This window comes from Miniopterus schreibersii (assembly GCF_964146895.1).
Source record: "Miniopterus schreibersii genome assembly, chromosome: 4".
In the NCBI taxonomy this organism is placed as follows: domain Eukaryota; kingdom Metazoa; phylum Chordata; class Mammalia; order Chiroptera; family Miniopteridae; genus Miniopterus; species Miniopterus schreibersii.
Genome location: NC_138105.1, coordinates 18,357,282 through 18,383,055, shown reverse-complemented (window position 1 = coordinate 18,383,055; position 25,774 = coordinate 18,357,282). Strand labels below are relative to the sequence as shown.

The following is a 25,774-nucleotide window of genomic DNA, read 5'->3' as shown; positions in this document are numbered from 1 at the left end:
CCTATGATCCAGGAGATCACAGTTTGATTCCCGGTCAGGGAACAAGTCCGGGGTGTGGGCTTGATCCCCAGTTGGGGTCATGCAGGAGAGTCATCCAGTCAATGACCCTGTCTCATCATTGATGTTTCTATCTCTTTTTCTTCCTCTCCCTTCCTTTCTCTGAAGTCAATAAAAATAAATAAAATAAAATAGTAAGATAAAATAAACATAAGTACAAATGACTTCCAGTCATGAAGGTAAAGTCCACTTACCTTTTTGAAATCTCTCTGCCCTGTATCATTTCAAGCACATAGACATATTAAATAAAATATGGGAGAAAAACAAACTAAACTAAAAAATATGTAGCTATACCCAGAAACAAAATAAAAGAACTTGTGGACTAGAAATGGATTATTGATCCACAGTTGAAGAATTTAGGTTTAAAAACATGGGCAGTGGGACTAGAATTTTAACTTCTATGGGGATATAGGGACCAAACACATCTCACATGGAACAAAGCAATAGATCTAGTATACTTGAATGAAGCAAGGAACTGGGCCGTTATTGTCCTACCTGTGAACCAAGATGGAAAAAAGCTCCAAGCAGCTTTCACAGTTGCAGTTGGAAATTAATTTAATTGTTCTTGGTAGAGAGGAGAAGCAAAGAGAGCAGTAACTAAAACCTGGAACGCACCATTCTTTGATTTAGCAAGCAGAACTGAAGAATTTTGTGGGACCAGAAACTTAAGTTACCAATAAAAGATCTTTTGGAATGGACCTAAAGGGCCAGACTGAAGCAACTGTCAAACAAACCATCTGATTAGAAGGGATAAGTTTGTAGATGGAAATAAAAGTACAACTCATGCAAAATGAGCTTATTCAAATAAAAAAATTATAAAGTTCAAGTCCAAATTTATGTCAAGAGATGTAGTCAAAATGCAAAATACACCAAAATCAGCAAATAGACTTTATGCCCAAGGAAATTGAAATAATAGACTCATCTTGAAAATTTTAAACATGCTTCTTTTAAACTATGACCGATAGTTGTGAGACAATAAAACAAAAGATAATTAATTATGAATTAAAAACAGGTGGATATCAAATAAAGGAAATTTAAACTTTGAGGAGGAAATTGTGAAAATAAAATCTCAATATATAGAATAAACACTATTTGAATACAGTTGAATAAAGAATTAGTGAATCAGATCATAAAACAAGACATAATACAATATAGCACAAATATGAAGAGAAATTGAAAGGGGAGAGATAGATAGATGATGGATGGATGGATGGATGGATGGATGGATGGATGGATGGATAGATAGATAGATAGATAGATAGATAGATAGATAGATGATAGATAGATAGATAGATAGATAGATAGATAGATAGATAGATAGATAGATAGATAGATGATAGAGAGATGATAGATGATAGAGAGATGATAGAGAGAGATGATGATAGATAGATAGATAGATAGATAGATAGATAGATAGATAGATAGATAGATAGATAGATAGATGATAGATAGATAGATGATAGATAGATAGAGAAGCTCCACCATACATCTGTTTGGAGTTCCTAAAGGAGAGGTTAGAAATAGAAGCAAAGGCAATTTTGAACAAATGATGTAGAATTTTCTAGAATTTAAGCCAGATATGAATCCTTGATTGAAAAATTAATCACTAAGCCGAACAAATGAAACTAGAATTTTAAGGATAAAGAAAAATATCTTAAAATCTACTGGAGGAAAAAAATGCATAACTTACAAAGGAGCATAATAAAATTTTTGACAGCAGATTCTCATCAACAATAATAATCACACCCGGCCAACCACCCTGTCAGAGCTCAGGGCCTACTAGAGCCAGCCCCACCCTGCTGAGGTTCTCCAAGTTATCTGTATACACCGCTCCCATCCTTCAGTGTGGATGCGCTTGGAACACAATAGACTGGCTCAGGATCTCCAAAAGCCTCCGCCTTCAGTGTCGCCCAAAAGTGAAGTGTGGCGGGCTACTCTGAGCCTTAATAAAGCAATGATTACTGTCTAAAATAATAATTACAGAAGATGGTAGTGGTGAATATCCTCAAAATAATAAAATGTAGAATTTTGTACTCAGCTACCATTCCAGAGAAGGAAAAACAGCATATTTTCAGATATACAAAGAATAAAAGAGCTTACCACCTAAGACCCGTGCTAAAAAAACTACTAAAAGTTGTGTACATCAATAAGGAGAAAAATGGACTCTGGAGGAAGGCCTGGGATGCAAGAAGCTATGATAAGCAAAAAAATTGGTAAAACTATTATAAATATAAAATTTTTAGAATAAACGCTACTTTTTTTATCCTAACCCAAGGATATCTTTATTGATTTTATTGGTTTGTTTTTGTTTGTTTGTTTTGTTTTATTTATTTGAGAGAGGAAGAGAGAGAAATAGAGAGATCCTTCATCATTGATTGGCTGCCTCCTGCATGCCCCCTCGTGGGGATCCAGCGGGAAACTGGGGCATGTGCCCTGACTGGAAATCAAACCCTGTGACCTCTTGGGTCCACGCTCAAACACTGAGCCACAACAGCCGGGTATGTTTATTGATTTTAGAGAAAGAGGAAGGGCGAGAGAGAAAAAGAGAAACATCGATTAGGCACCTCCCATACACGCCCCAACCAGGGATCAAACCCACAACCTAGGTGTGTACCCTGATCAGGATTCGAACCTGCAGCCTTTTGGTATACTGAGCGATGCTCTAACAACAGAGCCACCTGGCCAGGGCCTAAAACCTAAGATTTTATGTTTAGAACCAAAGTAGTAGTAAAATTCTAGACAGCAATAGCGTGAAATTCAAAAGGATGTGTTAAAAGGTTAAAAGCCATTCTAGAGGCAATGTGTTGTTCAGGAGAGACAGATCAGACACTAAAGAACCTTAATTTTTATTTTAAGAAAAATATATCAGTAATCAGAACATATATAAACCTATTGAGCTCAATTGTTAAAGGGCAGAGACTCGAATTAGATTCAGAATCAAAATTTAGAAAAGTCTTTTTAGGAGACACACCTAAAGCAAAATGACAGGGGAAGGTTGAAAAAGTGATAGAAAAATTATGTAAGGGAATATTAATATCAGACACATTGGCATTTTTAGTCCAAAAGCATTTTAGAGATAGATAAATGCTCCTCCAACTGATAAAACAATCGCTAGTTGATAATTAATATTCTACCCTCCAGATAAAATAGAAAATTATAAGAAAATTTGATCTACATTCTTTGAAACTGATAGATTAAACATAAAACGATTGTTAAGAATAGAAAAATCAAGTTTGCTCTTATAAATAAGTAGGCTGCATGTACTTTTCCAGTACGTGGAACATGTATGAAAATTGTTCATGTTTTAGGCCATATAAAGTCATTAAAACAAATTAGTTAATCATATGGACTACATTCTCTCATCTCTGTTGCTTTAAAATTACAAATCAACAATAAAACACTTTTTAAAAATCCTATACATCTAGGAAATGAAAAATACTTTTACATAATTCATAGGTTAAAGAGGCAATCATAGTAAAAATTACAAAGTAGAAATTATCACAAAAACTACACATCAAAACTTGGATGAGAGGATACAACTAAAGTGATCCAAAGAAGGAAAATTTTATATGTGTATATACGTAATGAGAGTAAATTAAGCTGAAAAATAACAGCAAAGAAGGAAATAAAAATAAAAGCAAAAGTTACTAGACTAGAAAGCAATAGCATAAAAATAAGGATAAAAAGGAAAAAATAGGTGTGAAAGCAAAATTAAAAGGTGATTTTTAAAAACTCCTGAAATAGATCAAATAATCCAGACTCTTCAAAATGAAGAAAGGCATAGGTAAATCATAGACACTTAAAGGGAGTTAGAACTATTCGATAAGGTAGAGATCTGTAAAATTTGCAGGGCAATCATATGAACAAGCAATAAATTTGAATATTTAGATGAAATTAATACTGATTTTTTTAATAAATATATAAATGTTCAAAATTGACTCAAGAACAGGAACCCTCCACCTGGCCAGTGCGACTCAGTGGTTAGTGTCAGCCAGCACACCAAAGGGTCCCAGATTTGATTTCCGGTCAGGGACATGTACCTGGCTTGCAGATTCTTTCTCAGGCCCTGGTTGGGGCCTGTGTGAGAGGCAACTAATCCATGGGTCTCACATTGATGTTTCTCTCCCTCTCTCTTACCCCTCCACTCTCTAAAAATAAATGGAAAAAATATCCTTGGGTGAGGATTAAAAAAAAAAAAAAAAGAATTGGAACCCTCAAAAGAACAATAACCGTATTACAAATTAAATCAGTAGTTTAAAATCAGCCATCCAATGAAGGTAAGAGGCCCAGATGGATTTGTAGGTGAGTTTTATCAAATGTTCAAGGAGTAGATAATCCCTATACTATTCTAGCTGTTCCCAAGAACAGAAAACATGACTGCACGATATGTTAGTTTATAGCCTTAGAAAATAATTTTCTGTGTTCATAAAGGAAAATCATAATGTATATCCTGAAATTTTATTGATCTTGAACAAATATTGGTTGTACTAATCCAACATTCATAAGTAATATATACAAATTTGGCTCCTATTTTAAAAGGATTTGGCGGTCAGATATTTTGGTACAAATGATACATGTGGGATATACATTATTAATTTTAGGACATGAAGTATTATAAATACATTATAAAGTTGTAGCATTGTTTTACCAGCCACTTTCTCAAACATAATTATATTTTTCAAAGCCAAAATAATGAATGTATATTTATAGGAAGGAAAACAAAATAGGCAGCTTTTCATGCTGTTCATTTCAGAAATTTTATTAGTATATTGAATTTTGAAATTTGATTTGATCTTGGGACAGTACTTTCTGATTTATTATCTCTTATCAACTATGGTAATATTTTAACTATGCAGAACCAACAGTTACTTTAAAAGTTTATTTTAAAGCCAGGCAAAATCTTTTGTCTTTATGTGATCTAGTGATGGATGTCACTGCCAGATGTTAGAGTGATAAGAAAGAAAGAAAACTGAAAAGTGACTTTAGTATTGCCCACCCATGCTTTAGTAATAATGTAGATAATGCAGATAATGAATATCTTACTCTAAGTTTAGCTACTACTCTTAATTCCCTGTTAAATTAATTTTTCTTTCTCTTATTTACTTAGTAGAAAATTAAAACTTCAAACCTCAGTACTATGAAAGGGAAGATTTAAGAGGTCAGTTATGCTTAAGTTTCTTCTTGGTAAACAGTGTTCAGGCCCTTCATTGTTTTAGATGTTGGGTTTATAATGGTAAGCAAGAATGGATGCAATTGCTGTTCTCATGGATCCTACATTTTAGTGGCTGAGACATGTTAGCCAAATAGTTAGACAAACTAATATATAATTGGAACTTTTGAAGGAGCGGTTCATAGAGCTGTAAGTCATTAATAAAAAGAGTGATCTAGTCAAGAATTTCAGGGAAGTATTCCTTCCTTGAGGAAATTACACAATAGGAAAGATGAAAAAGAGCTAATAGGCAAGTATTACTGAGAAGAGAGAACAGTTGAGCAGAAAGGCCCTGAGGCAAGAGGGGAAATAAGTTGCTAAAGGAGTAGTTTATTTCCAGTGTGTTGTTAGTTGTAATGATATTTCAGAAATAAGTCAGATGAAAAACTGGACAAACAACTTTCTAGGTCTTTCTGAGTAAGATCTTCACCATGTATATTCTGTTTTGTTTGAAGTTGCCAGAATCATATTTACCTACATTTGACTTTAGGTTCAAAACCCATTCTAAAGCGAAATTATTTTGGCATTATCTATAGTTATTCATTCTTCCGTACCTTAGAGTTAATAAAAGTTGTTGTCTAATCAATATACAGGGTGGGATAAAAGCAGGTTTACAGTTCTTATGGAAAATAATACAGTAATTAGTAAATAATAATAATAATACAAGAATAAACTGTTTCTCATACTAAAAACTGTAAATCTACTTTTGTACCACCCTATGCATAACAAAAGTCAAAGCATAAACTGATTTTTATAGGAGGTTGAAAGATTCTACACCACCAAGATTTTTTTATATGTCTTTTAGAGGGCAGTTCCTATCACTGCAGGCCAGTTTAACGTTTCCATTGGGTTGACAATCTACTTTTATTTTCCATGGTTAGTTTGCCTGAGTTGTAGATCAGATACAGTTGTGTAAATAGATTAAGTTGCATCCTTTTGGCAGAGCACACAACTTTTAAATTGACTCTGTGGTAGCTAAAGGGTTCTCAGTTAATTAGAATAGAGCTGACTTAATCACTGTTCTTTATCAAGTATTTCTTAGTTACAAAAGAAGACCAGATCAACAGAAATTACTGTTTGCATACATAGTGAGTAGATAGGTGAGAGAACTTTTCATAGAAGCGATGTTATCAGCTACATTTTTGTTGTTAATCCTTACCCGAGGATATTTTTTCCATTGATTGTTTAAGAGACAGTGGAAGGAAAGGGGGAGGTGGAGAGAGAGAGAGAGAAAAACAAACAAACATTGATATGAGAGAGAGACACTGATTGGTTGCCTCCCACGCGCACCCTGACCTGTGCCAGAATCAAACCTGTAACTCAAGTATGTGCCCTTGACCAGGAATTGAGCCCGAGACCCTCCATTGTGAGACCCTTCATTGCGGTTAGAGGGCCGATGCTCTAACCACAGAACCGTGCTGGCCAGAGTGTCAGCTACATTTTATCATTTAGGTGGATGCATAAGAAAGAGTTCCCTGTTCTCCCAACAGACAGTGCTACTTACCCTACAAGTATTATTCCTTTAGTGACATTTGATATTAGGATGGTTGGAAGCTGTTTAATTATTCATTCCTCTTGTTGGCAAACTTCCTAGGAAGAATAACAGTCTTTATGCTATTATAAAATTGTGTCTTTTGCCTTTGATATTCAGACATTTAATTTCTACTCTAAGAAATATCTGCTCTTTGGTATATTTTTTGTTTTCCTTTCCCCTTTACACCTGAAATTCCATAGTGTTTTTCTTCAGGGATTGGTTTCTATCCTATGATAGAATTCTTAACGGCTTCTGATATAAGATCAAGGTCCTCCTAATCACCTCACAATACTAAAGTTCCTTTTTCACAGTTCAGATGAATAGTTAGGAAAATATCTTTTTAATTTTAGGAGGAAAATGCAGCAATTTCTCTGGAGCTCAAACTAAACAGAAATATTATCTTTAATGGTTATTGTTTGGTATGCAAAACTGAACTTGACCTTAAAAGGTTACAACCTTCTAGTGTGGACTGAAATTAATCCTATATTTTAAAGGAATTGAGGTAGATTGTATAAGTGACTACATGGAATAAGTATTAAATCTTCATTATGCCTATGTCTTGGTACTATTTAAAATAGATGCTTAATGAATTGTTTCTGATGGATTATTTTTGTTTCTTTAATAGGAACATGAATCTGAAGGTGGAAGAACACCTTTGATGAAAGCTGCCAGAGCTGGTCATTTGTGCACTGTGCAGTTTCTTATTAGCAAAGGTAAAGAGAGTACAAATGATCGTTTCTAAGAGGCTACAATTTCTGGGGGGTGGGGGGGGATCCTAAACTGTTACAATTTATGTTAAAGCTACTTTGCCTGCACCATAAGTGCTATATTCTAGTCTTTTGTTGCTATATTTTATTTAGTAATCATAGAGTTTGTGAGGTAGTTACTGGTATCTTTCTTTATTAGTTCTGAGTTTGAAGTTTTTATCAACCGAATAGCAGATGGTTACTCTTAAAAGTTGGAAAAGCCAGTTGTAAATGTCTGGGTATATTTAGTAGATAGAATATTGTTCAGCACTTAATGATTATAAGACAGTTCTGCTGGAAATGGGGAAGGGGAGGTAGAAGGGAGAAAGTCTGCTACTATTGTTTATGGGACAGATGAATTAATCAAGTATGCAAAGGTTATTATTATTATATTACATATTTATTTGATTATATTTAGGCAAAGAAGTTCAAATGATAGATGAGGTAGTTCAGTACTGTTTACAATAGAAAAATGAAATGCTGCTGAACTCATGTTAGGCTGAACCATATAAAATTGTCATTTTATACGTCAAAAATGGTGTATAATATCAGCCATTTCATTTGGTTTAGTCTAACTTTGCGTATTATAGTATTAGAAGTTCTGGTGTCTGATGAAAAATTCTAGGATAGGATGGTAAAATGCAAGGAAGGTCCACTCAGGTGATGTCATATTATTAAAATAAAAATTTTATATCTATTCCAATAAAATGCTGACATTTTGTGCCATTAAGAATGCAGTATAATATTTTATCATTTTAAATATGAAATATTTCTTTAATTAAATAAAATGTTTATTTTTTTTCATATCACAGTTTTGCTTTAGAGAGGGAGAGAGAGAAACATCAATTTGTTGTTCCACTCATTTATGCATTCATTGGTTGATTCTTTGACTGGGGATTGAACCCAGAACCTTGGCATACTGGGACGACGCTCTACCCAGCTGAGCTATTTGGCCAGGACTAAGGCCTATCTTTATATAATGTTATAATATATTCTGTAAAAATTATTTACCTCACCCACACATAAGTAATAAATAGATGGATAACCTTTGAAGTTCTCTTATGCTCCTTTCATACCAACAACTACCCTGCCAAGCATATAACCAGGCTTGTTAGGAGTAGGAACACATTGATTGTAGCCTTTCTAGGCTGTAGTAACTGCTCAACAGTCCTACCATCTAAATTTATTATTAGCAACTTTAAATATTATCTCACATTGCTAAAGTAAGGATGCTCATTGATGTGCCTTGACTTTCCCAAGGATTAGGTTCAGCTGGATATTTCTGAAAATTAAATAAATTAATAATAGTTTCACCCATAGGTTTAGTTTTCTCCTCGTGAAGTAAGTTTGGAATTAAGGAAGAGGGAAGAATGAATATTGCTATAGTCTTAAGTATCTAGTTTAGCCCTTTGGGGTATGTAAAAGGTAGTTGAACTAAAAACCAGCTCTTTTTTCCAGGGGCCAAAAATAATTTTTCAAAAAGAAGCTAAGAAAAGATTTTGCCTTTAGGTTTGCTTCAAGTCATATTGTACAAAGCTATTGAGCAATTTACTAAATAGCCTTTCAGATAACATATTTGGATAATCTTGTCTTCATATCCACATCCTCTGACTCTTAAAATACACAGTATGAAGAATTACATTTCTCTTAAATATGGTTTATAAAAATCTGTTTTCTCTACTTTGAGACCTGGCTATATTGCGCCTTGTTCTGGAAATAGATCAAAAATGTCTTTGAAACATTTTGAAAGTTACATAAAATGGTATTATTTGATGCTTATGTTAACCCATATATATTTATTAATCTTAGTCTTCTAGATTTTCCATTTTAAAAGTGATATTGAGTGAACGAACTACAACTACGTGCAACAATGTGGATGAATCTCACAAATATTATATTGAGTGAAAGAAGCCAGACACAAACAAAAGAGTACATTGTATGACTTCATTCATATAAAGTTCAAAAACTAAAACCAGTTTGGAAGTCAGAATAGTAGTTACCATTGGAGGGGTGGGTACTGACTGAAAGGGGCACAAGGTGGAACTTCTGGTATGTGGGTAATGTTCTATTTCTTAATCTGGGTGCTGGTGACACAGGTGTGTTCACTTTGTGAAAATTTTTCAAACTATACAATATTGATTGATGTGCTTTTCTTATATCTGTATTCTAGTTCAAAAAAATCTTTAAAATGATATTGTCTGTGAACTGGCTTGATTTCCAACTTTGGCTAAGATTGCTATTTATTTCTCTTTGAAGGTGCCAATGTGAATCGGGCTACAGCCAATAATGACCATACAGTGGTGTCGCTGGCATGTGCAGGAGGTCACCTGGCAGTTGTTGAACTACTCTTGGCTCATGGGGCTGACCCTACTCATCGACTCAAGGTATTCTACTTAAAAATAAGTGAACAAATAAATAATATATATATTGTTATTAAAATACATATTGCTCTTAATGCTTAATATTCATTACTGCTTAATGAGTTTTGATTTCATATGAGTTGCTAAGAAACTAAATGTGTATAGTAATCATATGAGAAGAAATTTACAAATAATTAATTATGGTGTCAATTTTTCTCAGGATGGCTCAACAATGCTCATCGAAGCTGCAAAAGGTGGCCATACTAATGTTGTTTCTTATCTATTGGATTATCCAAACAACGTTCTGTCAGTTCCTACTACAGATGTATCTCTACTCACTCCACCTTCTCAAGATCAATCTCAGGTAAAGTAAAACAGAGCTTATTTGTAAATATAACTATTCTTACAAATTGGGAATTTTGGTTTAAAATTTGTTTTAAGCAAAATTAGTTTGTTTCTTTTTTCTGTTACATATTGAGATAAACATGATCCTAAGTTCTTAAGGTTTATTTTCTTCGAAAGTACATGGGACACTTTAAAATCTTACTTACTAAAAATAGTGTTTTTAAAGAACACTTACTACCAAATATAAATATAAATATTCCAAGTTGTCATCTTACCACAATGAGGTCTTTAGGGTTGTCTTCTAATGAATGTATTAAGCATAATTTTGAACCAAGAAAAGACTTGTCCCTTAATATCTCCCAAAAGTATTTATCCTAGAGATAACTACTTTGCCAACCAGCAAAGTATAGTTAGCCAGGATATATGCACCAAAAGTTTATTAAGTTAACTTTTAAACCTATCTAAAAATATGGAGAGAACATAGAGAGTATACTAAGCATACAGAATTTAGTGAAATCTTAAGTTCTTGTCTACAAAATTATCCTGAGAGCTGCTAAAATACCTCAATTCCGGAAATATGCAGAATTTTTCTTTCTTGTGACCCATGTGGAATTTGAACATGGGTAAATTGGCGAGTGAATATGTGAATTGTACTCCTAGCTATAACTGGAACCAGCAAGGCTTTCTTCTTAGCAAGAGAGTAATAATTCCATTTAGCTTAAATCATTTACTTGTAGATTGCCTGAGTTTGTCCAATCAATATTCTCAGAAATTATCCCTTAGCGAAGTTTTTTTGGTGTTTTTGTTTTTGTTTTAATTTTTAAGAAACAAAAAAGTGAATTTGGTAGTATGAAGAAAACCTGCAACAGGATATCTGTTTAATTTGTGGGTCTTTGTTTTATTCTTTGGTCTGAAATTATTTTTTTCTGAGTTGACTTTTTAGGTTCCACGTGTACCAATGCATACACTCGCCATGGTTGTACCTCCCCAAGAGCCTGACAGAACTTCACAGGAGAACTCCCCTGCCCTTTTAGGAGTACAAAAAGGTTAGTTTTTTAAATTATTTTCTTAAAATGGGTATTTTATTATGTAATTAATGAATTCATAAATATGTATCCCATGATGAATTGAGGTAGGTAATTCTTAAAATGCTAATAGTCTTATAGACTATTTAAAATAGATTAAGTGTAAGTACTAGGAAAAATAACTTCTTATTTTCTTAACATATTGCTAGGTGTAGGTTTTATCTGGCACAGGTGAAAATACTTAAGAAGAAGCAAACCAAGTTCTTGATTAAATTGAAGTAGCAAAAATTTATCAGATATTCACTTTTCATTTGACAATTTTTTAGCCAAACAGTAGTATAATATGAGGAATGAAAATGTGTATTTGTTGTCTAGTTAAGTCTTAGTAACAATGATTCAGTTCAGTGAGTGAGAAGTTTAAGAATTACTAAATTTAGTTTCACATAATGCAAAATATAGTGGGTTAACATCTGTTAATATGTGGACTTTGACAAATAACTACCAAAAAGTGTGTAAATAATATCCAAGTGAAGATTAAGGAGTATACACTATTTAAAGGACCCAAGTTTATGATCTCTGATATCTTTCTGCTATCTTTTCATTTGTAGATATAAAAAGTACCTTGACTTGATAATCATATATAGTTCAAATCTTAGTTCTCTGATATAAGAAAATAGGTACTTTGTAAGGTATTAAAAATTACATAAAAACAAATTTATGTGCATATTTCATTCGGTATATGATAATCAGGTCCTAGATTTTTGAAATCACAGGTGAGGTAGGTTAGCATGTTTTAGTATCTTTAATACTGTGCTTCAAGAAAAGTTTGTTAGAGGTAATTTTTATAGCAGCAAACAGAAACTTCTTTCAAATTATGTCAGTTTTAGTAATTTAGAGTATTGAGAGCCTTCATCAAGGATTACTTCATTTCTAAACTATTAATTTTAGAGATAAAATGTCTGTAGTCTCTCTGACTTATGTTAATTATAGCAGCTTTCCATTGGACACACAGCTTATTCAAACTTTTCAGAAAATGAAAGCTGCCATTTTTAATCTTAACAAGTAAAAAGCAAATTAAGCGTGTACTTGCTAAGGAATCTGAACATCATAACTAGCTGACAGCCTTTAGTAAAATACTGAAACCTAAATGCCTGTTTTTGTTGTTTCTTATGTGACTAAATCCTATAGAGGACTGTACTGACTTTGGCTAGGGAAATTCAGTACTAAATAAGAAATCTTTAAAATATATATATTATTAACACAGACCACAAAATAACCAAGGAATAAGCTAGGAATGACAAGTATTTGTAGAGAGGAAGTAAAACATTTTAAGTTTAGATTTAATATGTAAGTAAACTGAAATGTTTGGGTAGTGATTTTTTAAATTGTACTCAAGTGAGTAATCATATTTTTGCTTACTAAGATACCTTCTTATATGGAGTATCAATTGATCTTCTTCACTTTGATGTTTTATTACTTACTGAATAATGTAAAAATGAACTAACCTTTTAAGGAATCTTTCATTTTTCTAAATTATTAGGGAAAGAAAAATGTTAACACATATCTAGACACTTGGGCACTTGCTGTTGCTAGCTGCCAAGTGGCATTGACAACCTAATATTTATTTATGCAGAATCAAACTGTGATAATGCATTGTGTTAAGATGTAATGTTAGGATAAATCATGTGCATCGTAGTATGTTATATCACTATGAAATAGGAGAAATCAGTTGATATAAAAGTAAACACTGAATTAACAGGATAGAAAAACATATCTTAAATTATTAAAGATATATTATTATATTTTCCTCCTTAAGGTGGCTTTTTCGCTTTAATACTTCTCATTTATGTCTCTAGAGAAGTTCCTTTAGTGATGAAATTGATGTTTGACCCTTTTGTTTTCCTAAGGGTATATATTACATCTGTGTTGCATATGTGATTAGGGATAAAGAAGGGTTCTTATTCTCTAAGACTCTTATTTTCCTCTTCTAGCAATCATCTTTTCAAGTTCTATAACATTTTACTCCTGTCTGTTTTAAATAAATCTTTTTTATTATTCATACTTGCATCCTTTTAAAATATATTCATATCCTTAAATCTTACCCAGGTGTTACAGATATATATATAGAGAGAGAGATAAATATCTCTCTCTCTCTCTCTCTCTCTCTATATATATATATTCTACTCACATATTCTTTTCTTTCATGACCCATTTGTACCATTTGTCTAGGCTCCATCCATCTTGACTATAATCTCCTGATTTAGGCAACTAATCTCACTTATCTGTTGTTGATTTTCAAGGATTTGCAATTCTAGGTGGCATCTGACAGACCTCAGAATCACCTCTATAAACAAAACGTGAAACTAGGTGCGAGTTGTACGCTCAGTTTTCCAGTATTATTTAGCTTTATTATGTATAGTTGTGAATATTCAGATGGGAAAGGATATATAAGTAATATCAACCTCATGCCTTTCAAAAGCAATTTTTAAAATAAATTTGTTGATTGAAGTCATTTGTTGAATCTTATTTGTTGTAACTGGTTCTACAGATATTCTGAGAGGACTCAATTATCCTGTGCAGGTTTACAGCTTAGAATTTAATGTTACAAAGCATTTAAATGATGTCAGGATAAAACAAAACATACATCTTTTGTGTGCACCTCAAGCCCTCTTGAGAGTAATTTCTTTGCTCTCAACTTCCACAGCACTTTACTGGATCTTCTTTCTGACTCTGGTCACTCCTACCTCTGCCCCTCCCTTTTGGACCTCAAGCTAGAAGGTTGAGTTAATCTTACTCAATTCCTGGTGTTTTGACATTGTGGCCCTTGTTTTACTTACTCCCTTTTATCCCTTTTCCCATTGCCCTACTCACCCTGTGAGCAATCGTTCTGTTTTATTTGCTGTGCAGGTTCCTTTGTTCTTACAAGTTAAAATAATATGTTTACTACTTTATGGGTATCTTTAATTTACATAAATGGTATTGGGATGTAATCCCATTTTGTTTTTTACTTTTTTCACTCAATACTGTTTTAAAGATCTATATGTGTCTACCTCTACGTTGTTTCTGCCTGCAGCACAGTGCTTCACCCTCTGTATCTTCCAGTTTTCACCTAACCTTTCTCCCAGTTATGGGTACCCAGTTGCCTCTCATTTCTCTCCACCACAGACAATGCTGTGATGAGAATCCTGATACACTCCCCTTTTGGATCTGTGTGAGAATTTCTTTGGGATAAACCTAGGAGCAGAATTGCCTGTTATAGGAATGCATGATGTTTATCTGACAGTACTACAAATTCACCTCTAGAATGGCTAGAGCAGCTTACACTCCCACCAGCAATGCATGAGGGTTCCTATATTATAATCCCCATTCCATGCCTGCCAACCCTTGGATTTATCCTTATATTTGGACTTGTACACTTTTATCTCCTCTTTTAGACTGTAAGCTCCTCAAGGGCAGGGTTTATGTTGTTTATCTTTGTATGGTCTACTTGCCTTGCTTGTACTAGATGTTCCAATATTTGTTGAATAAACTAATGAATACCAGGCTCAGAAGATAGATCATTCTGAATGCAAGAGAAAATTATTAAGAATTTTTAAGAAGGGAGACATTGTGATTAAAGAAGGATGTTTTTTAAAAATTAATCAAGAAGTAGTATTCTAGAATGGCAGGGAAAAGATTGAAAACAGAAATATAAATGTAAGGTAAGGATTAAATGAACATAATGCTTTATATCCCAGAGTTGTTTGTTGGGATAGGTAACATGAAAAGTTCTCATATTTTTATATTAAATCATTAAAAGTATATAGAAGAAAATATATGTATAAGTGAATGAAATTGAGTGTTCTTATGGAAATTTTACTGCTGATATTCTCCAGTTTAGTAGATTTCCATTATGTAATAATGCTTACATGGATTACATATGCCCAAATTTAATAATGTCTTTAACATATAACTGCTTATAGTGAAAGGCAGAAGGTTTAATTAATCTCTTAGCATGTAACTGCTTATAGTGAAAGGCAGAAGGTTTAATTAATCTCTTAGCATGTCTTTGGACGCTCTTGGTTCACCTTACTGTGTTAAAGATTATGGCATGCCCTGTTACTTTGGGAAATTTTGAGGCGGATGTTTAGACACAGAGAAAAAATGAGTCAGTTCTGGGTCAATGGCTTTCATTTTTTACTATGACCACAATAAGAATATTAAAACCCAGGACACAATATACATCTGTTTATCAAAACACACATTTCATTACATAATATATGCTCTACTATATTTGATATTCTGTGTTATTTTCTATACATCAGCCTTTTTTTTTCTATTTAAGACCCAGTTGGGAATGCTGTTAAAAAATCATCTAAAAAAAAAAAATTATTCTAGTAAGGTGCTATGTAGTGATATAAGAAAGCAAAGGAGTCACAGAACAAAGTTTATATTTGATTAGGAAAAAAAACAAGTAAGAAAATATGAAAGCAAATGTAGATCCATCTGTATGCCATGCATTTTGTCCTTTGGCCATTATTTTTCTATTGCGCCATATACTAATTATTTTAGACACAAAAATGATTGGTAGAATTAACTCATTTTAGTAATAAACTAAATATTTGGCAAGTACATGTCCACCTCATTCCCTCACTGCCCATTAAAAAAATAAAGGTCACGTTCTAAGCTGTCTCTATATTATGGTTTCCTATTAAAAAGCTTTTCTACTTTTATTAATGGAGGAAAAGTGAAAGATCAGGAAGTAGGATGGAAACCAAACCAAAAAGATGAGATGGTGACTTTTCCTAAATTCCTAGAAAGTACTTTATAATGTCATTCAGTGTTACCAATGAATAGATTTATTTATTTATATGTGACAGTGGGAGATACTGAAAGGAGACGGAACTCTTATTTTCTAGCATCTTATATGCTACTACCCTTCCCACTAACGGAAAATTTGTTGCTAAAAGGACACTTGTCACATTCTCTACTTTTCCCCAAAACTGAAGGTGTTGCTTCAGCTTCTAGGTATGATTTGGTTACATTATTTATTTTTCACCGACCTGGTTTACTCTTGATGTTGTTATAGCTTGTGTTAGTGCTTTGATGTGTATGTAGGCAATCCCACTAATTCCATGGTTACCGATTCTCTGCCATTAGCTCTTTGGAGAAGAACTGCTTTTTGTTCTTTACTTTCACCATCCTTCATTTTTACTGCTGCGTATGTTCTAGGCTTATAGTTTCTGTATTCAATTAAGTTACTTTTAGTAATCTTGTACTCTAAGCTTCTTGCATCTTATTTGTTAACAAGAAAGGGTAATCCTATTGGTTACTGTCCTCAAAATTCTAGTCTTTATTTTGGATCATCTTATTATTTATAAAATTTTTAATTTGTGAACATTGAATAAGTTTATATAATTAAGTCTGGTTAGTATCGAACTCTTAATGGGTTTCCTTAATCTTATATAGAAATTACATAGCAACTGTATAAGGGTGTTTTTAAATTAATAAATGTTTAAAGGAGCTTTCAGTCTTTTCAGAATTTCTAAATTTAGTCTGCTCATGTTATTAAATTTACCACACAACTGAAAATTTTTGTTGCTGGGCTAGCAGATTTATATATTGCTATTCGTACTGATTAACCTTCCTTTTCTTATCTGTTGATTGTCATTATGTACTTGGAACAAATAAATCAAACCACGGATTTCAATATAAGCTTATGGAAATATTTATAAAATTATCTCACAAATCTAAAGGCTATGGCTCTGAAAGGATGAAGTCCTTCCCTACCACTTTGCTCAGATAGAAATATAAAATTGAGCGTAGACAATACATTTGGCTGAAGTTTGCTTTTAAAGAAACTAAGTCTCTTAAAGTGATGACAGTGATTTTGGAACTGTTGTCTTCTGACCTTATTAAAGACAGTTTTCTATAGAAAAACTGTTAGACTTTTTCATAAGACATGTTGCAGATATTTGAGCTACCTGCAGTTTTAAGATCTCTCATTCTAGCAAAGAAGCAGTTTGAATCTCTGATTATTTTTCTTCAATGGTCTTGTCACCTTCTTGCAATTCAGTATATTTTAACATCTAATGCATGACTTTTTTCCTTTGGATTTGATAATCATTTTGAATGCATTAGATGATCTGTTTTTTAAATTCTTAAGTTAACTATGTTATTTGTATATGTATCTGTTGACTGCAATCCAGAAGAGTAGACAACTCTTTTTAACCCAGTTCTTTTTAAAAAACAGCTTCATTGTTACTTAATTTAAATTCCATAAAGTTCACATTTTAATGTACAGTACAATGAGTTTTAATAAATTTCCAGAGTTGTGCAACCATCACCACCATCTAATTTTAGAATATTTCTATCACTCCAAAAAGATCTATCATACCTGTTTGTGACAATCTTCATTCTCACCATACCCTCAAGCAATAGCCACTGCTTTCGTTTCTGTCCTTATAGATTTGACATAAATGGAATTGCACAATATATGGTCTTTTGTATGTCTTCTTTCACTTAGCATAGTGATTTTCAGCCTTTTTCATCTCGTGGCACACATAAACTAATTGCTAAAATTCTGCGGCACACCACAAATATTTTTGCAGATCTGACCAAAAAAAGGTAGAATTTTGATTCATTGACTCAGGACAGCTGTTGTTGTGTTGGCAGTTGTTATTTTTTTGACAGTCTAGTGGGAAAGAGGTCAGTGCCTCTGACATAATAGTCAGGTATTGCATGTTTTAAAAATTCTTGTGGCAGCACACTAGTTGAAAATCGCTGACTTAGCATAATGTTTTCAAAGTTTATTCATGTTGTAGGGTATGTCAGTAGTTTGTTCCTTTTTATTGCTGAATAGCCCCAGTTCTTCCTAAAGAAGAGGATTAAGCCTTGAATTAAAGTAGTTATTATATATACCCTCCACGCTGTGGCCAGATTTTAGGATTGTTAATATTGATAATTATATTTTATCTTGAGGGGAGTAACTTAATATAAGTGTAATTCAAAACCTTAAAATAATATATATTTACTTTATTTTTAACATACATTATCAATATGAGTAATCTTACATGGAAAATCTGGTTTTCTCCTAGGTAACATTTATTTTTTTTCTCTTATAGACTTTTACATGAAGAGTTTATTTAAACTCAAAAAAAATTGTCCTTTTTAATATTAGTGTTCAGGTACAGAAGTGCTAAAGACTTAATGGAAAAGTTTAGAGGGATATGTCTTGAAAAAAACTGATTTCACATTATATTTTGATATATTAAGAGAAGCATTTGGCAGTTTGAAAAACACTCTACTTTCATCTACAAGTTATAGTTTCCTGTAATCTTTGCTTGCACAGTTAATATTGTGCAAAGAACAGTTGAGCAGTTAAGCTAACATTAATGGTATCTTAACACTATGTTGATAATGCTTTAGATCTGATGTTCTTTAAAAAGTCTGGTCAGGTTAGCAGAATTTTGAGATTCTTTCCTCCTTGATTTTCTTCTCTTCCTGTCCTGTCTTAATTTCCAAAATCCTCCTGTTCTAAAGATTAAATTTTTTATTAAAAAATACACATTTTTTTAATTGGCAAATCCCAGTTTGTGCTGTTAAATAAATGAGTATAGCCTTTAATCTACCTACCACTGTGTGAATCTTTGAACATTCATTCTACAGCGTTAGTTATACGGGTTTGGGGAGGGAGGTCCATGTGTGTGGGAGGGGGAGCTGATTTTTTTTTTTTTAGCATGGCACTTTTTCAAACATTTTTCATGTGCTTAGGTACATCCAAGCAGAAGTCCAGTTCCCTGCAGGTAGCAGATCAGGACGTACTGCCACCTTTTCACCCATACCAGCCTTTGGAGTGCATAGTAGAGGAGACTGAAGGCAAGCTGAATGAACTGGGACAAAGAATTAGCGCTATTGAAAAAGCACAGCTTAAGTCATTGGAGTTAATTCAAGGTGAACCTCTGAACAAAGATAAGATAGAAGAACTTAAAAAGAACAGAGAAGAGCAAGTCCAGAAGAAGAAGAAAATACTGAAAGAGCTGCAGAAAGTGGAAAGGCAGTTGCAGATGAAAACACAGCAACAATTTACCAAAGAATACTTGGAAACCAAAGGTCAGAAAGACACAGTATCTCTACACCAGCAGTGCTCTCATAGAGGAGTCTTCCCAGAAGGGGAAGGAAATGGTAGTCTCCTAGAGGATCACTTTTCAGAGTTACCTCAGGTTGACACAATCTTATTTAAAGATAATGATGTTGATGATGAGCAACAGTCTCCACCATCGGCAGAACAAATTGATTTTGTCCCAGTCCAGCCTTTATCATCTCCGCAGTGTAACTTTTCCAGTGACTTAGGTTCTAATGGGACAAATTCTCTTGAACTTCACAAAGTATCAGGTAATCATCAGATTATAGGACAGCCTCAGATTGCTATTACTGGACATGATCAGGGGCTGTTAGTTCAAGAACCAGATGGACTAATGGTTGCAACTCCAGCCCAGACGCTTACCGACACTCTTGATGACCTGATAGCAGGTGGGTTAAGAAATATATCTGTAATAATTTCTCTTTAATCTGTGTGCTCAACTTCTTTACACGACCCTCCAAAAACACCAACTTTGTACTTTTCTATTTTAGAACTATCTTTGTAAAATTATTTCCTGAGGTGTTTTGGAAGTGAATTTAAGCTCAACAGCACTAACACACAGAGATGTGTTTGCCCCTCTTCCTTTTTGTTTACAAAGGCAAAAAAGTAAAGATGCCATGATCCTTTCTTTTAGACCTTTAGTATCAAAACCACCAGTGTTGTGTCTTGGTTAGGAGATCTCAAAGTAGAAAATCTTTGTAGGCTTTAGAGATATTCACATAAGATTATACATAAATTTTCTTGCTAGTGATTTTGATGTTGGGAAATCAGAATTCTAAATCACATTGCTTTTTCTTTATAATGTTATTAGATCAATTTAAATATTTCTGATTAAAAGGGATGTTCAGAGAAAACTAAGCATTCCATGTTGATACAGTATTTGTGGTTAGAATATTTAAAGTTAGAAATTACTGTCAACTTGATGATTTGGAGATTGGGATTTTTATATTAACTGTCTTAATGAAAGCACACAGACAGACATCACACACACACACACACACACACACACGAGGACCTGGTAACCTTAAAGTATATGTTTCTTTTCTTTTTTTGGTGGAAAATTTACAACTAGATATGAAATGAGGTGCACAAGTTTACTTTCCCTTTCATTGTCCTTGCAGCAGTGGGAAAACAGTGCAATTAATCATTTACCTTCCTAAAGATGGCTGGTGAATGTATCACCTCCATGAGAGCCCAGTTCAGAAATGCAGCCAGAATGGCTGTTGACAGTGGATGAAGACCAAGAACTAAGATGTAGCTGGAGTGATATTCAAAGGCAGGCCAGTCCTCTGTCTCTTGATTGCAACATTTTTTTCCTTGCTGTTGTCTGTTTCCTCTTGTCATATTCTCCTCCCCTCCTCCCATCCCAATTATGCTATCCCAGTTTTCTTTCCTCTTTTGTGAGCCTTTAGTCTTCCTAATCTTTACTGAATCTTTAAAAATGTGGAATACAGTTACTTAAATCAGGAATTTTATTCGGCATGTGTATGACTTTCAGTGGTTATAGAATTGTAATATAGCCTGTGGGGCTCCTCTGTTATATAATATAGGTATCATTGTGCAGAGGAGAAATATCTTAGTTTTTGTAAAGAAAATAAAAATGCTGGGAAATGTTTTAAGGAGTTAGATTCTTTAATTTGGGTTTTTATATCTTCAGCCCACAGCCACTTAACTCAAATTAACTTTGTGTCATTAGCATTGAGAGTTGTTATAAATTATAAGTAAATTTATAGTTCATTTATAGTTCTAAGTTCTAATTTCTAATCTGGGTAAAAGCATATATTGGAGTGTGAAGTATGATTATGAATAATAATAAAACTGGTCATCTAGGAATAACATTTTTAAGACATAGGGTTCTATTAAGTAGCATTATAATGTGCCTAATTAAATACTCAGTTTGCAGCTACGAAACCCACATTACTGATTGATCTAGTTTTGTTGTAACTTAGGGCCTGTTTGGGGTTTGTTTTTTTAAAGAATGTACAAACAGCTCTAAAGGTAACTTGTCGATACGAACTTTATGGTAGTATTAACAGATGGTCGGATGGTTTTGTACAGGAGGTCAAATTTTATTTCACTGAACTATTTGTTAAATTGAAATGGTCTTTTACAAGTTAACATGAAACTTCAAAAAGCTGATTTAGAAAACATCTTTTAATTATATATAATATTAATATAAGCTAATAATATTTAATTTCTGGTAGACATTGTCTAGTGATAGTTTGCCTACCATATTGTGCAATATTCTTTTATTAATAAGCCTTAACTTGTAAATCAGCCAATAAATACAAAAATTATGTTCATACAAAAATATTTCAATTGATCCCAAGTTTCTCTTAATTTTTTAATTGAAGATTAAAGAAATTAGAAAAGGATGAATTTGGTGAATACCTAATTCTACAATTGTATGATGTATTGAAATTGGTAGGAGTGTATGTGAGACCAAAGATGTAATTAATTTTATCTAAATTAAATTAGTTCTCATGCCTTATATTTAATAAAGGGGAGAATACTCTACATCTTACAATTATACTTTAGAGAATATTTATTTATAATTGCAATAAATTTACTCTAGGAATATAGGAATATTTTTTCTTTATTGCTGTTTTATTCTCAAAATTTATCATGAGTAGGTAGCTACATAATTTATTAATATCGTGATTTAGCCTTTTAGTAGATAGTCTAATTTGTGTCATACTTGATATAGTCCCAGGCAAAATGTATGTAAATTCTTGATTGGGAGCATAGTTCTTCAAGTCCTTTTCTTCTGAAAGTGTTGGACTTTTAGAGTTTAGCATAATAGCAAGTGATTCTCAGTTCAGATGTCTAGAACAGAGGTCTGGAAATTCAAAGCAATTTAAAGAAATTCAAAATAGTTTTGACCATTGAGCAGTTCTAGAAATGTCTGGTAAAAATTTCATTATTGATATATAAAGAACATTGGCAAGAATTCAACTAATATTAATTTATTCACATTTATTGAGCACTTACCATACAGTAAGCTCTGTGCTAAATGCTTATGCACATTATCTCGTGGGCTATTTATAATAACCCTATAAAATAGGTACTTTCTCGCTTGTTTTTCTGTTTTAAAAAACTGAGGCTTATGGTAATTTAGTTGCTAGTAACAAGAGTAAAAGTCAGTTCAACCAGAACTTTAGATGTAATATGCATGCATCTGATTCAACTTGAAGTTCAGAATTTATCTTGAAGATGTTATTTTCTCAAACTTCTAGATTCTATTAAATAAAATTTTTCTTATTTTTATATTAAGATTTGATGTGCATGTAAGATTTAATGTAGTTTTGTGACTTTAGCACATCATTACTGCTGTTGGCACCTTAATAGTTTCCCTTATAACAAATTCCAGTTCAAAAGTATTTTACTATAAATAATCCTGTGGTAGTAGCCAATGTGGTTTAAGAATAAAAGAGTAATTAGGAAATTCTCTTATTTTTGAGGGCATTTATAATAAAATGTTTAAATAATAATTTCTTCCAATAGATGTTAATATTTACTTATAGCTTTTTATTTATTTACGTGAAACTAATAGTGACTGTTATGTAAAACAAATTATAATGATTTAATTTATTAAAACCTTACAATTTAGTATGTACACCTAGTATCTGAGATTTTTATACAGTAAGATTTATTATCTTCCATATTGCCTACAAAACTATCTTAAATTTCATAAAGAATTAACTAGACTATTACCCTGAGTTCTTTTATCACCCCTTTTTAGGATAGTGCATAAATTTAATTTGAATTATGTAGTGACTTTTGTGATAGTGATCATAATCATTTTTAGAGATATTTTGTTCAGAGGTAGGAAACAATTTAGGATTTATAAAAATGTCATAGCCTTGGTATAATTTTATCTTAATAAAACCTTTATTCCACATATACCTTTAAATCTTTGCTACTTTCTGGTTTTATCTTTATAACGTTTGTATGTAATTAATCCTATTAAAGTCATTTCTATAGAATGTTTCTGATTGTCATTATTGCAAGGAGGAAAAAATTTCTAGAATAATGTAGAAAATGTACAATAGTTGATGTGACAACACATTTTTGGTAATAGAGTTTTTAAATACACAAAAGTATTTTTTTAAAGTCAACTCTGTGACGAAGTCTTTTATAACATCACATTCTGGAACAGCACTCTAGTCAACTATTTAAAAATTTTTAAATGTCTGTTTTTCATATAACATAATAATGATAAAATTAATAATTATTAAATTAATAATGATAAAGTAGCTCTTTAATAAGGTATATGTTAATAATGAGACCACTGTAAAAATCTTAATATAAAGGTGCTGTGTATCAGTCTTTAGTATCTTGTTTACTGAAGCTAGTTTTCAAATATATCAGCTATTTTGAGGAGGAGTAACAAATTAATATCTGCTTTTAATTCATTAAGTGACAAAAAATATATAAGCTTTTTTTTCATTTGCATGTTCTTATAGGTGAAACAAATATATATAATGATCATTACTGTTTGTAAATGGATAGTTAAATTATATATATTTAAGTGGTGACAAGCTGAAGAAATTCATATTGCCAAGATAATTTTATGTATATTGGTGTTGGGAGGGGGAAGGACAGCTCATGTAGAAACATATCTGAACATCTTAAAAATTTGTTATTTAAAGAAGTAATGTACTAAATTGAGTCACTCACACCTGTGAACTCCTTAGCAAGTGATCTGGATCCAGTCCTATCAAAGTCAAAATTCTAGAGAGAAAACATTCTCTAACATTTGAAATGCTTATACTTCCCCTTAGGACCTATATGTTTTTTATTCAGTCCAGGTAATAGAAGTTTATTTATTGCCATCACTGAAGCTTTGTGTCTTTTTCTATATTATTAATGGTTGTATGTTTTTTCTCAATTTTTCCTTCTTGAGTGAGTGGTAATGTTTTTATTTTGAATACAGTGAATAATACTACTGAAAGTCCCATAAAATATCTGATAATTACATTTATTGAGTACTTACTATATGCCAAATGCTGTGTTAAATGCCTTTCATAAATTATCTCACAGACAACTCACAGCATCCCACTGAGACAGGTTGTATTTCCCTCTTTAGGAGGCAAACTTCATCTCTAATAAAATGCAGAAGCATAAAGATATAATTTCAGTTAACAAAGTTTTCAAACACCAGATATAGATATCCCAAATAAAAGTTCCAATGTTCAAAATAGTTTAGTTTTTAGATACTGATTCATTGTGGCAAATTTTCAAGGCAAATATTGAATTTTTTTTTAAAAAAAAACAACATGCTCTCTGCTGTGTATGTGAGAAATATTCTAACTTGTTCTCGTTTTTTTTGCATTGTTCTCAGGATATTTTTATCTAAATGTCTTTTACAAATTGATATAAAATTTCTTTAATTTTGTAATGGAAAATATTTTCTCTCTATTGACAGTGTAAAAGACTACCATTTGTTATATTTGCATTCAGTACCAGGCCCTGTACTAAGTATTTTACCTGCATTATTCTAAGTAGTCCTTCCAACTACCTTACAAGATGGGTATTATTATCATCCCCATTTTACACATAAGGAAAACTGAGACTACGAGAGGTTTAATTACTTGCCCAAGACCAGAAAGTCAGTAGTGGAACTGGGATTCAAACATAGGTTCATCTGACTCCAAAGCTTGGGATTTAACTACTACATTATACTACTGATACAGAATTTTATGTTTTCTATATTTTTTGTATATAAATGGCTTTACCCTTTTTAGTAAAATTCAGCAATATGGATATTGTTTTTCAGCTGTGAGTAGCAGAGTGCCCACTGGTTCAAACAGTTCCTCTCAGACCACAGAATGTCTTACACCTGAACCCTGTTCACAGTCTCCAAGCAATGTGGCTTCCCAGTCATTGCCCCCTGTGTATCCCTCAGTTGACATTGATGCGCATGTGAGTATATTGCTTTCTTTAAACTTATTTGCACATTTTTATTTTCTTTGTTTGGAAAAGAAAATTATCATTTCATATTCACTGTGAAAATGTTATTTGCTCTTCAGTTGATAACTCCATTGTAAACAAAAAAACCTCTAACATTTTTTCCCCTTCTAGACTGAGAGCAATCATGACACGGCATTAACACTAGCTTGTGCGGGTGGTCATGAAGAACTTGTATCTGTACTCATTGCACGAGATGCTAAAATCGAGCACAGAGACAAAAAAGGTAAGGAATGTCAGTCAAAAATAAAGTCTGGCCCTGGCCGGTGTGGCTCAGTTGGTTGGAGCATCATCCTGTGCACCAGAAGGTTGCTGATTCAGTTCCATTTAGGGCACATACCTAGGTTGCAGGTTCAATCCCCAGTTGTGGCATGTGCGGGAGGCAGCTAGTCCATGTCTCTCTCTA

General features: G+C 32.7%; 1 protein-coding gene across 19 annotated transcripts in view; it reads left to right on the top strand.

Annotated features, from left to right (window-relative positions):
• LOC308556839 (ankyrin repeat and KH domain-containing protein 1) overlaps positions 1–25,774 on the top strand; it is a gene marked incomplete at its 3' end in the record, with an annotated part of 119,112 nt that overhangs the window by 64,076 nt on the left and 29,262 nt on the right. For 15 of the 19 annotated variants that reach the window (XM_081136497.1, XM_081136510.1, XM_081136507.1 and 12 more), the window contains 7 exons: positions 7,426–7,513; positions 9,803–9,930; positions 10,127–10,270; positions 11,195–11,297; positions 19,029–19,787; positions 25,178–25,323; positions 25,483–25,594. In XM_081136497.1, the coding sequence (XP_080992623.1) occupies positions 7,426–7,513; positions 9,803–9,930; positions 10,127–10,270; positions 11,195–11,297; positions 19,029–19,787; positions 25,178–25,323; positions 25,483–25,594 (1,480 nt within the window). The remainder of the gene's footprint in view (positions 1–7,425; positions 7,514–9,802; positions 9,931–10,126; positions 10,271–11,194; positions 11,298–19,028; positions 19,788–25,177; positions 25,324–25,482; positions 25,595–25,774) is intronic. The other 4 variants (XM_081136501.1, XM_081136503.1, XM_081136500.1 and 1 more) reach the window with 1 other exon arrangement.